This window comes from Tuber melanosporum, assembly GCF_000151645.1.
Source record: "Tuber melanosporum whole genome shotgun sequence assembly, scaffold_19, strain Mel28".
Classification (NCBI taxonomy): domain Eukaryota; kingdom Fungi; phylum Ascomycota; class Pezizomycetes; order Pezizales; family Tuberaceae; genus Tuber; species Tuber melanosporum.
Window position 1 is genome coordinate 1,113,665 of NW_003298852.1, and position 13,239 is coordinate 1,126,903.

The 13,239-nt window shown below is 48.1% G+C and overlaps 3 protein-coding genes; 2 read left to right on the top strand and 1 right to left on the bottom strand.

Annotated features, from left to right (window-relative positions):
• Positions 1-791: 791 nt before the first annotated feature.
• GSTUM_00005464001 (uncharacterized protein) lies at positions 792-3,209 on the top strand (the record flags this gene model as incomplete). XM_002837516.2 has 6 exons in its annotated part: positions 792-1,709; positions 1,767-1,854; positions 1,960-2,282; positions 2,362-2,571; positions 2,647-3,001; positions 3,096-3,209. The coding sequence occupies exons 1-6, from the start codon at positions 1,351-1,353 to the stop codon at positions 3,207-3,209; spliced, it is 1,449 nt and encodes a 482-aa protein (XP_002837562.1). The 5' UTR covers positions 792-1,350.
• Positions 3,210-5,269: 2,060 nt separating this feature from the next.
• GSTUM_00005465001 (uncharacterized protein) lies at positions 5,270-9,306 on the top strand. XM_002837517.2 has 5 exons: positions 5,270-6,273; positions 6,472-6,798; positions 6,849-7,119; positions 7,194-7,551; positions 7,637-9,306. Exons 1-5 carry the CDS (start codon positions 5,760-5,762, stop codon positions 8,798-8,800), a joined length of 2,634 nt encoding a protein of 877 aa, XP_002837563.1. The 5' UTR covers positions 5,270-5,759; the 3' UTR covers positions 8,801-9,306.
• A 662-nt stretch (positions 9,307-9,968) lies between these two features.
• GSTUM_00005466001 (uncharacterized protein) lies at positions 9,969-13,201 on the bottom strand. XM_002837518.2 has 10 exons: positions 13,034-13,201; positions 12,823-12,895; positions 12,701-12,766; positions 12,499-12,644; positions 12,324-12,449; positions 11,676-12,261; positions 11,454-11,601; positions 11,275-11,387; positions 11,013-11,210; positions 9,969-10,932 (listed from the first exon to the last, which is right to left on the bottom strand). The coding sequence occupies exons 1-10, from the start codon at positions 13,042-13,044 to the stop codon at positions 10,432-10,434; spliced, it is 1,968 nt and encodes a 655-aa protein (XP_002837564.1). The 5' UTR covers positions 13,045-13,201; the 3' UTR covers positions 9,969-10,431.
• Between the last annotated feature and the right edge of the window lie 38 nt (positions 13,202-13,239).

Consider the following 13,239-nt stretch of genomic DNA (forward strand, 5'->3'; position numbering starts at 1 on the left):
TGGCTATCTCCGCTATTGGCGTGGGGTTAGTAATGGTAAAAAGGCTTTGGCAATGGTGTTCGTATGGACAGTGCCGGTATGTTATTTGATAAGAGGTTAGGTATTGGCGGGTTCGTCTGGGGTGGTGGTGGTGACAATAATACCTGGATCAATTCGTTCATAATTTTCATTATCAAATGCGGTATTCAACCCACCCCCCGCTTTGATGGGTAAAAGATGTGTGTTTGTTCCCGCTGTTTCCGCACTTTGATATTCTTGTGCCATGAGAAATGTTGTGTTGTTCAATATGCGGGCTCTTCTCCAATGGAGTCTGGCCCTTCGCATGGTATTCGAGCACTCGAGGATGGTCAACCTGCACTAACGTGCTCAAGTACTCGTACTCGAGTATCTGCTTAGGTCTGAGTCTCTCGTGAAACCTGGGGAAATTTTTTTGTGCTTTATCTGGGGTATATGTCTCACAATGCTACAGCATTTGTGAGATGGGGCTGCTATTGCACAGCGCCAGAAATCTGACCGAGCCTCAGAGTTCCGCGGTGGTATGCAATATGCAATAGCAGCCTTTTTCACAAACCTTGTCATTACGAGTGTCATAATCGACGCATTAAATTTACTTTATGAACTAACTCAATAAATTATATTCTTTCTTCTTCTTTGTCTTCTTCTTACGAGTACACGTGTAGTCAAAGCGTAATTAATAACTTACGACATCAATCAGCTGCTTCATTTCTCCGAGGATAGCCCCCAGGTATAATTCACTAGAGTGCGATAAGCTGCAAACAACAAACCGCAATGGGGGGAGGTCCATCGCACGTCTTTTCTCATATACAGTAGGCAATTTCACCTCAACGACTTCGTGGTCCTCTTATGATGCCTCCAAGCTAGCTCCTTGATGCCTAACAACGTGTTGGAAGGGCTCCCCATGTTGGGCACAGTCGCTAACTAACAACAGCTAAAGGAGGACATACCAAGCTTGACCACTCATTACTCGAGTACAACTCCTCACCCAAACTGAGGCTCAAACGATTGGTTGCGAACATTATTGTGGGGCATAATCCCGCTCCCCGAATTTAAGCGTCTCCAGCGGAGAAGGTGGGTGCTATCGTACCGGTCCTCAGCCATTCTCCCGGACTATCAATACCGTTCCGGACCTGTTTTTTTTTTTTCTTTCATTTTTTTCTTTTTCCCCCTCCCCTCTTTCCCTCCGGTTTGTGCCTTCATCCTTTGACTTCAAACTCAATATACTGGTACTTTACAGTACTGTATCTCTTGTTTTTGTTGATCCGGCACTACGGTCCGCTCTATCGATACCGATAACGAGATTGACAAAGGGGGAAAATATAATCAAAGAAGATGCATTATGAGACTCTTCCGACTTCGTCCCTGGCACCCTTTATCCGACTCAATAATATCTCCCTGAACGGCGTCGAGATTGCTCGCATTGGGGGCGAGCCAATTGATGCTGGGGTTGGGGTTAAGCATGCTCCAACCGCTTATGATCCTTCACGTCCATTCCTAAATATTGACGCGGAGCTTGTTGTTTGTGCTAAGACTGTCGAGGGGCATGCTAAAGCTGACGTCCATCTAGCTGAAGCATTGGCCGCTGCTGGGGAGTTCACCCTGGCCCCTAGGGGTGCTATAATGGTATTTTTGGTCATGAGCATGAGTACCGCTGCTGGTTTGGGAATTGGTCGGAGTGGAGCTTGGAGTGAGTATGTCAACTTTTACTTACGCCTCCACGTAGGATAGCTTTGACAATGAAAGATTAGATATATCAAGTTTCTTCCAGCCGTGTCGATACCCACAACTTGGACTGAAACCGAACGGAAGCTCCTACGCGGGACGTCGTTAGATGTGGTATGAATCCGCGCTATGCATTGAACTTTGAAAAAAAAAATTTTTTCATGGAACCGGGAATATGGACTGATATTTGGAATTGGCGTCTTTCATTAAAATACGAAGGCGGTGACAGCAAAGCTCCAAGCCCTTGAACAAGAATTCGAGGATTTCCGGGAGGCCACGAAGGAAATCAAGTGGTGCCAGAAGGCCTGGTGGGACGAGTCAAAGATGACCTTAAGAGACTGGCAAACAGCAGATTCGTGGTTCAGATCTAGAGTTTTGCAATTTCCAAGGTTAGGGATTGGGATGGCGCCTGTTTTGGACTTCGCAAACCACTGCTTTGAAGCAAACTCCTACTATAGTGTCGATGAAGATTCCCATGTGGTCCTACTTCCGCGAGAAGATAGAGCTGGCACTTTGAAACACGGGGAGGAAATCACAATCAAGTGCGTCGGGCGATGGTGGTTTTTGACTTTGATTTCTCGGGGCGAATTGCTGACCGTAGAAATGATTTTCTTCTTTTAGCTACGGCCAAGAAAAAAGTGCCGCAGAAATGGTGTTTTCCTACGGGTTTTTGGATCCAAGCAAGGATATGGCTTTGTGGCTTGTATTAGACCTCCAAGGTCTCCCAGATGACCCGCTAGGGTTCGCCAAACAAGCAGTTTTCAAATCTGCCCCAACGTTGGGGATATATGACCTAGGACATACCGTCGAATGGGCAAGTCATTTTATATGGTCTGTTATCCATGAAATATATCGATTTTACCTTCTCAGCCGACTGCCAATAGAATGTGTCTAACCTCTAAGCAGGCTAATGTGCGTTAACGAAGAGGACGGTTTATCATTCAGGGTCCTGCAAGAGACAACTGGGGAGCGACATCTTCAGGTACTCTGGGACTCGAAGGAGGTTGAAGATATCGCCAAGCTTGTGGATCTTCTAGGAGATAGTAGTTTATGGCCGATATACCAGTTACGAGCTACAGCGCTCGTTCAAGATCGTGTAGAAACTCAATTGGCCCGACTGACGGAATCTGAGGAAGAGATAGCCTGGATCACTGATCAAGAATCGTTCAATATCGGGTCCCAGGAGCTTCACGTAGCAACTAGGCTTCGAACGCTAGAAAGGGCATTGTTGGAGAAGGCCCTCAAGGTACTTGAGACTCAGGTATTTCCTCCAAAGTCTATTTACACATCCTTCCACCACAGTCATCTTCCCCACATACCTAGAGAAGCCGCCGATGTATTGATGAGTGGAATAGAAAGAAAGATTGCTAGGTTCGGAGGTGGTACAGACCTATCTGATGCAGGTGCAGGGGAGCTCCGAAATGTCAGATGATCCTGAAGCCCCTGACGACGAAGATGACCTTTCGTGAGGGATTATCCTAGGGCAAGATGGGAGGTACCACGATCAACGTGTAAGGCTTTTTTGTTTAGTACTATAAGGACCACGGAGCGGGATGGCAGCACCGCGGTTAATATGCTCGGAAATGCACATCAATCCCAACGGGGGCAAGATACCATCGCTCACAAAGGCTGTCGGTCAACAGTGATGTAAATCGTATTCCTGGATGAGGCAGAAATCGGGACTAATATCCAAAATTATGTTCATCTGAGATTGGTGAGCTCCACGTTTTTGCGAGGAACACTCCGATCATGCCATAGCCCAGACAATCTTCCTTCCTCCTTATGGCGTCGGCAATCCCGTCCCCGTCCCCAAGAAACAGCAGAAAAGGACTGTTTCACGAAGATATGCCTTGGCAAGAACCTGCTGAAGCATTCAGCAAGCTATCGTTAGAAGCCAGGCGAATGCCACCCTTCTTGATTTTTTATGGAGGATGGCTCCGGGCATCCTACGTTTCCTATTCAGTTCGTTTAGATAGATGGATGCACACAATAAGGCTTTGTCGAGATAGAGATAGAGAGGGTCCTTACTGATATCAGCAGGAATGAGCCCGTCCGGCTACGATAGGCTTAGTTTGGCAAGTTGTGAGAATTGCGAATACTGATTGATGAGGCCTAATATATCTAGTTGGCTGATCTTATACTGTGTCAGGAAAATGCTAATCCTTCTCGGGAGCCTTCGACTTTGATTACAGGCGGAAACAGTGGATTTTAGGAATTTTTACGGTAATTATCCCTCGACCGCTGACGTCTAAGCCCTATTTAAGAAGTTGGACACGAGCATATTTGAGCAATCATGTTGCTTGTCGGAAAAACTTCGTTACTCGGAAGGGGTGTAGTGCTCAGAGTACCGCAAAACTAGTACTGCTCAGCATGGCCATGATAGAAACGAGCAGGTCCCTATTTGCTCCCGATTACTCAAATAGGCTAGTGTTTATCGTTTTAAGCTGGCAGCTGAAGGGATGGCTCGGCTTCATGATCCTTCTTTCCTTCCTCTTTGATTCACTTAGTTCCTTTATGCTTCCGAAGGCAAAGGGTCATGTCATATCTCGTGAGCAACAATATACACACGTTTCGAGTTTTCTTTTTTTTCCCTCTCTCCCTAGGTCTCTTACTTTCTTACACATCACTTTTTTTCTGGCCTTTTTTTTCCACATCTGGTCTGCCGGATTCGGGTCGCCAAGTGCGTCCCGTCCTTGCTTGCTGGCAGGCGGGCTGTTGTGAGAAGCCGTTATCTTTCTTTCTTTTCCTTCCTTCCTTCCTTTTTTTTTTTTGATAGGCTGCTGCTGGTTCCTGCCACTGTTGAACATCAAGGAAGCTCCACTCTGTCATAAAACTGCCTAGGCTATGAATACTGTACTCGAGTACTCGTAGAAAGAAAGACGGAGAGGTCCTGAAAGGGTGAAATGGTTAGGCGGAATTTTTCAATGTTGAGCTCTCCCGAAACAGGCATTTCTCCAGGCACGAGTGCTAGGTTTCCCGCCTTTTTTAACCAACTACCGTACCGGTACAATACCGGTAAATTACTTACTCACACAATTCGCTATCAGATAAGCAACAGAGCTAAACTGGAATAGATCCGGCTGAGCAAGTTAACAGAGATACGAACACCAGTTAAAGAGATCCAGGAAGTTCAGCTCGCTCAAGCCATACCGCCTCAGATAAACACTATACCTTTTCGGGGCGTTTTGTGCCTAAATGCGGGGATTCGAGGCCTAACGGAGATAGTGGATCATAAGAGTTATTGCGGTAGTCAGACACCTTGGAGCAGGGCTTTTTTTCTCGTCTCTTTGGGATGGACTAGGGGCACCCCTGTTTGTCTAGACTGTGCAGTTCCCACGCCAGGTATTGCATGCTCATGCTGACTAGCAGCAAGAGCCAGCCCAGGAGTTGCACGGTGCGAGACCTGCCCTGTCCTGTACTTAGCATAGGTGGCTACACATCGCATGATTAAATAAGAGCCCACATTGATCACTGCTTGAGCGTTCCCAGGTAGACGAATGTGAAAAAGTGCTTGCTATTGTACGGGTCCGTTCATACTTCGCTCTCAAGATAGTTGCCGGTACTCGTTACTTTCTTTAGGATAGAAATTGAGATGCCGTAACTCCTCCGCACTGTGATTGACGCACATCCAACCAAGACTCTTCTCCCATTGGCCATTCTTGAGCTCCCTTCTCTCTTTAGTTCCTTCTTTTCACCCCCCAACCACCCCCGGATTTCCCCGGATTAGACCTACCGCTCGCCTCTTTCTCTGCATTTTCCCACTAGTTTCGAGAGGAGAGCGAACCTCCGGCATCTTCGAAGTCATCAGCCCGGGTTAACCCTTGGATGCACAACAAAGCCGGGGAGTGATAAAGACTAGGGAAGAAGTAAGCTGAAGAAATCTCGCTCGCACACGCCCACCCGCACTCACACTTACACCATTTACACCCACACACTCATTCGACTGCTGCAACACTATCACCAAACCCAAACAATCAAGAAGAAGAAGACGGCGACTATAGTCGTCGGCCTCGGCTAAAATGCCTGGAATACTACCAATGAAACTTATCAAATGCGGCAGCAGCCAAACACGTATTGCTCAGGCTTGCGACCGCTGCCGTTCAAAGAAGATACGATGCGATGGGATACGACCATGCTGCTCACAATGCGCAAACGTGGGCTTTGAGTGCAAGACGTCCGACAAGCTGTCTCGAAGGGCGTTCCCAAGGGGGTATACAGAGTCGTTGGAGGAGAGGGTGCGATGCTTAGAGCAGGAGGTTCGTGAGATGAAGGATTTGTTAGACGCGAAGGATGAACAACTGGATATGCTCTCTCGGATACACTCCTTTTCGCCTTACTCGCCACCTGCGAGTGCCATCTCTGGTGGTTCGCATAGAGCACATAAGTCTCCGGAGAGCGCGAGGAGCGGTTCGGCAGATTTGGGACTGGATGATACATTTGTCATTCACGAAACCTCATCTTTAGTGGGGGGCAGCGAAGCGGATGGTAATGGTGCCTTCTACGTCGGCTCTTCCAGCGGAAGGCAATTTTTAGGTATGTCTTTACCTCCATATCTCGAGCATAATTTTACTTTATCTCGAGTGCATCTCACGAAGTTCGCCTTCGCTTTTACGAGGAGCTTGCCCTCGTAGGGTCCAATGTGCCTCGTTCACCGCACCCCCAGTGTGAAATCTTCGTAAATGATTGCTTAGCAAAATTTTTCTCATACAAATGCTTATTCATGATTTAAAGAGCTCTTCAAGGAAAAAAGTGGGGCAGATTTCAATCCAGATATCCTTTTTGGGGGTTCGCAGTCGGTAAAACGATCGGAACAAACTAACTCACACGAGGACACAATAAAAACGCCTCCACGACTTTTGTCGGACCGCCTTTTGGTATCATATTTTCAAGAGTACCATCCCTTGTTTCCGGTTATCCATAGACCAACATTTCTGGCTTCCTACAAGAAACTGGTATCTGGGGGCGGGTCTCAATCGAACACGTTACCCCACCACTCGGTAGCCCAGTTATTCTTGGTATTTGCTATTGCACAGCAAAATGAGGTAAGGCCGAGAACTGGTCTTGCTTTGCCAAAAAAGAGGTGTTCTAACATCAATATTAGCCACGAGATGGACCTGATCAGCAATTCGATGCTCAGTGGCAGCGGTCTCTTAATGCCATTATTGGGGATAGCACTATCGAGACACTTCAGTGTCTTGTTCTTGCTCAGTTATACTGCTTTTCTTTGGGTGACTATTCCAGGCTTTTGCATTACAAGAGCCTTGCTGTTGGGATCGCGTTGAGGTTAGGTTTAAACCAGAGCCAGAGGAAGTTCAATTTGGGAGCCCTTAGTGGCGAGATGAGAAAGAGGACGTTTTGGTGTGTTTATTGCTTGGACAGGTTGGTATTTCTAGAATATTTCTCTTCGCGCATCCTACGTAATTTTCCTTGTATTGACCTGCGGGTGAATATAGCTTCTCTGCAGCAATGCTCGGGTTACCCAAGCTTTTTAAAGATGAGGACATTGATACAGAGTATCCATCCGATATTGACGACGAGTATGTTTCCGAAAAGGGCTTCTCACCAACCCTACCGGGGGATTCCACAAAGATTTCAAGCGCACTGGCCCTATTCAGATCATCAAGGGTTCTCTCTAAAGTTCTTGATGCGGTATACCCTACATCAAGCTCTCATGAAGTGAGCTATACTAAGCTCAGGGAACTTGAGGACGAGCTTGGGGCGTGGAAGAGCGGACTAGCACCACATCTTAGACTCGAGTTTGTGAATGGCACACCAGCCACCAATGTCGTTGACAGCCGATCACCACTATTGGTATTTTTAATCCGCATGCCCCACGAATGCCTGCGCATGGTCAGGCACCCTCGTTAATTGACCTAAGCTAATCATTGTTCCTCAGGTGCTGGCCTATCATTATATTCGATCATTGATTCACAGACCGATTATTGGCTCGACCTTAGATAGCAAAGTATCTGCATCTTTGCATATGATCCGAGAGTCCAGCAAATGCATCATTCAGATTATTCAATTGCTCACCGAACGTAAACTCGGGTTTTCGTTCTGCCTCAACAAAACGCAATTGCTCCTTATGTCCGGGTTTACTCTTTTGCACAGCACATTAGACTGCCCACAACACACACCGTTGGCGAAGGAGAACCAAAGGCTAATTACCGGTGTTTTGGAGGAAATCGAAAGCTGTCACCCCCTTGTGGCCAAGGAACTTAGGCCCATCGCCGCTGCGGTTGTAAATATCGAGCCGCGGGTAGCCGCGAGCAGCAGAAACCAACACGAGAAGCCAAAGGAGCATACCCAGTCACCCTTAACGCCACCTTTGGTCAGTCCTACAGAGCAAGGACCACTGCGGAGGAGATTTTCTTCGATCTCGGCAGAGTTTAGTTTACGCAGAGGCAAGAGTGGGGACATCCGTCGTGCAAGTAGCCAGGACATGTCTGGTATGGGTGACCATGGCGGTGTTCGTCTGACCTCTGCGTCACTCACGGATCTATCACCTACGCCTCGAACCCGATATCCTGCAGCCAGCCATGCGGCAACAGTCAAAATTTCTCAAGGACGCCAAATCCTGATTTCTGATTCACCATATCTCGATGGTCCCTGGGACATGGGATCCAATGACCTGCATCCGAACTCGCAGAACCCGCCCCCGATATCGGCGTATGATTGGGAGAGGCTGCTAGCCGCAATGGACCAGACACACGCAACGCACATTTACGGAGGAGAGGATAGGGGCAGCGGCACTTTCATCCATCCCTCTGATTCCCTATCTGCCGAAATAGGTACCCGGCCGGTAGATCAGCATTGGAGTCTGAGTGAAACTCCCACAACCGCGTCCTTCCGCGGTACCCCGCCGTCCATATCGTCGTTCTCCACGTTGTCGGAAGAGAGTTTCACTGGCGGCGACGACGTGCGGGCCGATACAGGAGACCTGGACGTTGACAGTGGCTACACCGATAGCGATAACCTGGGCGACTTTCTTGGACCGCTGATGGGCACGCGGAGTGATGGTTCAGGTGGGGTGTTACTGGAGAATTCATGGCACATGTGACGGGGCTTTTTTTTCCCTTCTTTCGTCCCCTTTATTCCCTATTCTACCTACCTCTTACTACTTCCCTTTCTTTCTTTCTCTCTTTGCTCTACTGTAACCCCCTTTTTTCTTTTTAACCCTCCTCACTTTAAAACGGTTTCCCTCCTCTCGTGCTATATTATCTCTTCTTTTTTCCTTTCTTTTCTTTTTTATATTCCCCACCCCTTCCATCCATCAATCCTTCCATCCTACTTCCCCAAACAGCGTTGTCCCCCCCTCCCCCCCCAGAAGAGAAGGAAGGGGCCCCTCTTTTGTCCATCGTGCTCTACGCAATCAAATCCGATCGAAGGATGGGCGGTAACCGCGAGCGGCTACTGATTAGCAGGTAAGTAACAAGTAATGTGAAGGTGAAACTGCGTCATGTATTGCTATGTATTGTGTTGTTTTTTTTGTTTTTCTGTTTTTTTCATGTGTGTAGCAGCACTCGGTAGTTAGTTTTAGCAGTTTTCCCAAACCATTTTTTTCCCACTTTTTCCCACTTGTACTACTTTGTCACGTTTTATCATGATTCTATTTTATCTCTTATCTATATGTACACCGTACTTGTACCCCTCTCCGCTTCTCAGAGCACCACGGTGTATTCAAATTATGGTAATAGATAATTCTCTAGCGAGAAAAAAAAGAGGATCGGCCAGACTACACATCCGGGCTCTCAAAGAGTGAAAAGGGACCCCACATGCAATTCATCCATCACTGCACTCCTCCACCCCCGCCGAACGGCAAGATCCGCCTGTGCTTCCTCGAAGTGAAAACAACCCGCAAGAGTATTGCACCGTACTTTAGAGTGCCCTGGTAGATAGGTAGTCTACGATGCAGGATCGAGTTTGGAGGGGAAGGGAGGGGAATTTGCCTGCCTGCCTGCCGGTCAAGTCGAGGGTTCGATAGGATAGCTTGGATTACGAGTGGGGGGAGGGATAATTCGCCTTGTGCGTGTGTGGTTATCCGCCCGTGAGCACTATGGACTACGGCGTCTACGGTTGAGGTGAGAGAACGTGAGGGTATGTGTTTGAGGGGAGGGTATGGCACGGTGTCATATGGGAGTCCCTTTTCTTCTTCTCCTTCTCCTCCTTCTCCTTCCCTTACTGTAAAGCTGCTGCAAGCTATGGTATTGTGACTGCCGGTATTCCCTGGTGGGTGATATTTTTAAGTTTGTTTGAGGTTTTGCCACAAGTAGATATGATATGCTAAGTCGGGATGATACCGCACCTATTTCCATTTTACCCTTGCCTGATTTTCTTTTAAAAAAAATCAGGGTATGATACAGAACGGTACTTGTATATATGAACGAATGAACGAATGAACGAATGAACGAATGAATTAGGATATAGCAAGCGCTCACTCCGTCTTCCTGGGAAGCCACGGAACTTTCTATAGGGTTTGTAACAGTATGGGGTAAGGAAAGAATGATGGGAAAGAAAAACCCCCAGGGTGGCAGTGTAAAAATCTATTCCACAACAAGGCAACGAAAGTTCGTGCGAAATATGAGGGGAGAAAGGAAGAAAGCGAGAAGCAAGGCGGAGCTCTCAGGGTCTCCTGAGGGCAGCAAGTATGGTACTTGGACAGATAGGCTTCACAGTTCACAACCGCGCAGATTAACCGAACCTGCCCAACAGCCGATCGCCTAATCCTGCTTCACGCCCCTGCCCGCTCCCCAAAGCTTCCACGGCTTTTATCAAGTCATAGTTGATGCTCTGGCTTACGGCGCTGTCCTTCTTGTAATCCGGGTGATTGCGCACGAAATCCCTTATCCAAGTTGCGCCGGTCTGCAGCTCTCCACTTGCCCGTTTTGAGACCAAACTCAGATATCCAGCCAATTCGCACCGGGTAACGACATCAACGTTGACCGTGTTCAAGTAACTCTCTATCAGCGGAATCAGACCAACAAACTCATCCTGTCGTCCATTCATGATCTCGTCGACAGTCATCAGCGTATACTCGTCCTCCACGGGTGGTGGTGTCCCTGGGCATGATGGAGCAGGTGTCTGGGAGCCATTACTGGCTGGCTTGCGTGGTGGGAACAGATTCTTGCGGAACCAGAACTTCTTCGTCAAGACCGCATCTCGGTGATGCGCTGTCGCCATGTTCTCGTCAACCTACAATGGAATCGGCGCCCGGGATTAGCGATCGGATTATGCGGCTTTCCACCTCCTCTCACCGGGTATGGGGGCTCTACCTTCGATATCGGAATATAGAAATTCAATCCATAGGACAGAATCGCACGAGTGAGCAGCACAATGAATATCGCAAAGGCAGCATTCTCGTGGTCAGTCACTTGAATTTCCATGCTCCGGAACTCTACCCGCCAGCCAATGTTCCCACCAGGCGGCGGGGGCTTGAAGCGCATATGCTGCCAGTTTGTGGATTGGATGTTCTTGCAGGTCAACTTTTAGCTAACGAATACAATCCATGAGCGCAAGGGGCACGCGCATACTAACCTCGAAATGATCCGCTTTGTCGTCCGGTGACTCACTCAGCGTTTCTTGAAAGATAACTAAAGGATCCCGAATAAACAGATGAGCAAAGTGAGTTGCAAGACGTTCATCCACGCCTATACACCGGTAATGTTAACTTCCACCGGAACCGACACATTATCCCACGTGCAGGGGTCCCGAACCATTATCCACAAGCCTCTGCCTGATATCTTTATCAATCACCAGATCTAGATCGTTGTATTCCGAACGTAGAGCAGGGTCCTGTGAAATATAAGTCGAGACAGAATCATATCGTGATTTTGGTATCACGTAGCGGTTATCCTTCTGGGGCTATTATCGGGTTAGCTGCGAATGAAACTGCCCCCCCCCGACCCCCTGTCGGATGATGCCATGAGTAAACCAACCTTCAACCCTTTCTCTTCCTCGGTACGATCGTCAACTGCCCCAGAGATCACATTCCAGCGTACGTCGACATCGGCCAGAAACCCCTTGAATATCGGAGACGCAGCAGTCAAAGCCAGCATTACTGGTCCCAGAGGGCACAATTGGTCATATAGCTGCCTGGCCTCAGTGATATTTTTGGCCTGGAACGTGATTTGTAAACAACAACATCCCATCCCGAAACCCATAGCGTCCATGTAAATATGCCCCTCTTTTGCAGCCCCGTTTCTAACATCATCGTCCTCAGGGTAGAGATGTCTATCGTAGTCTATAGTTGGGTCATTGAAGGGACAGGGAGTATTTTCATCACAGAAAACAGGCATATTAATGGCTACTTTCATCCCACGTCTAGACGTGATGTTCGCCGCAAGCGTGGGGAAGCGAATATGAGGATTAATTGCCTCATCAGGAATAAATTGACTCCTAGACTGAGACCCAGTGGGTGGGTAGTACGGTTGTGTGAAGACCCCTTTGGTTCCCAGCATGGGGAAAGAGGGTAGCGTTATGGGGGCCTCGTTTTCGGCCATGTGCTCCTTAGCTATAGTTCTCCTATAGGACGGAAACGGCTCATCAACAACCCCTTCTCCCAGTGAACGACGAAAAACTCGTACCTGAGCTTCATATTCCCCTCAACAGCCAACAAATCTTTCCACGTCAAACCGAATGGGGCCCCCGGCGTGGCTTCCAACATGAATCGCCCGAATTCGGGGTGGAAAGTAGGGAGCGGCTCGGAAGTACTATAAAATAAATATCATCACTCGTACAGCTCGCAGGGTCTAGACCCACTATGCTGGTTCCTTAGAATCGGGCACATTTCCACCTGCCTTCCGCAGGCTCTCGTTTTTCGCCAATTCCGCGAGAATCTCGGCTTGTCTGAGGGAAAGGCAGGCGTTCTTGTTTTCTTCATCATAAGCAAGAACGAGATATTCGATCTAATATCGTTAGATGGGTTGGTATGGTGGTCGGGTGTATGCAGTGCACAACAAACCTCATCACCCCAAAGGAGAACGTCCCTCTCATTCTTCCTATATTTGTTCCATATCTGGAGGAGTTGCTGCAATAAAGCCGTCAGCCTATAACCCGGCTGTGCACATAGACTCGGTTTGATACCTTGATCCCCAGGTCCCGAACCTGGTCTGCATGCTTCTTTGCTTCATCCCATGGGAGAGGTGTTCCGAGTGCTCTGTAAACCCCGGTAATCGGCCCGTTAGGAAATGATTCATACAATCCCTTTTCCAAAAGGGAAATGTATTAAGCTCGCTAGGGGGGGGGGGCAGTTCCCACGTCCAACTTAAAGCAAAAAGAATTAATCTATACTCACAAAAGACCCATCACTTACGTCTATTGGTGGGTTGGTGGGTCAAACTACCCTCGAAATAGACGGGGAGAAGAAACAAGAAAGGATGCTATTAATGTCTTTTCCCTTTTTTGTCTATTCTTTTTTTCCTATCTCAGACTAGAGGGGGCATCGGGGTGGGGGGGGAAGGCTACGGTCGTTCTCCAAGTTAACGAAAAACACGAAAAAGG

Bases quoted from the DNA above. Each gene is read 5' to 3' on its own strand.
- GSTUM_00005466001 (XM_002837518.2), bottom strand. The intron at 12,645-12,700 runs GTTTGTTGTGCA...TAACGATATTAG, and splicing joins TTCTCCTTTGGGGTGATGAG to ATCGAATATCTCGTTCTTGC. The intron at 11,388-11,453 runs GTTCGGGACCCC...ACCGGTGTATAG, and splicing joins GCAGAGGCTTGTGGATAATG to GCGTGGATGAACGTCTTGCA.
- GSTUM_00005465001 (XM_002837517.2), top strand. From the start codon at position 5,760: ATGCCTGGAATACTACCAATGAAACTTATCAAATGCGGCAGCAGCCAA. The intron at 7,120-7,193 runs GTTGGTATTTCT...GGGTGAATATAG, and splicing joins TGTGTTTATTGCTTGGACAG to CTTCTCTGCAGCAATGCTCG. The intron at 7,552-7,636 runs GTATTTTTAATC...ATTGTTCCTCAG, and splicing joins ACAGCCGATCACCACTATTG to GTGCTGGCCTATCATTATAT.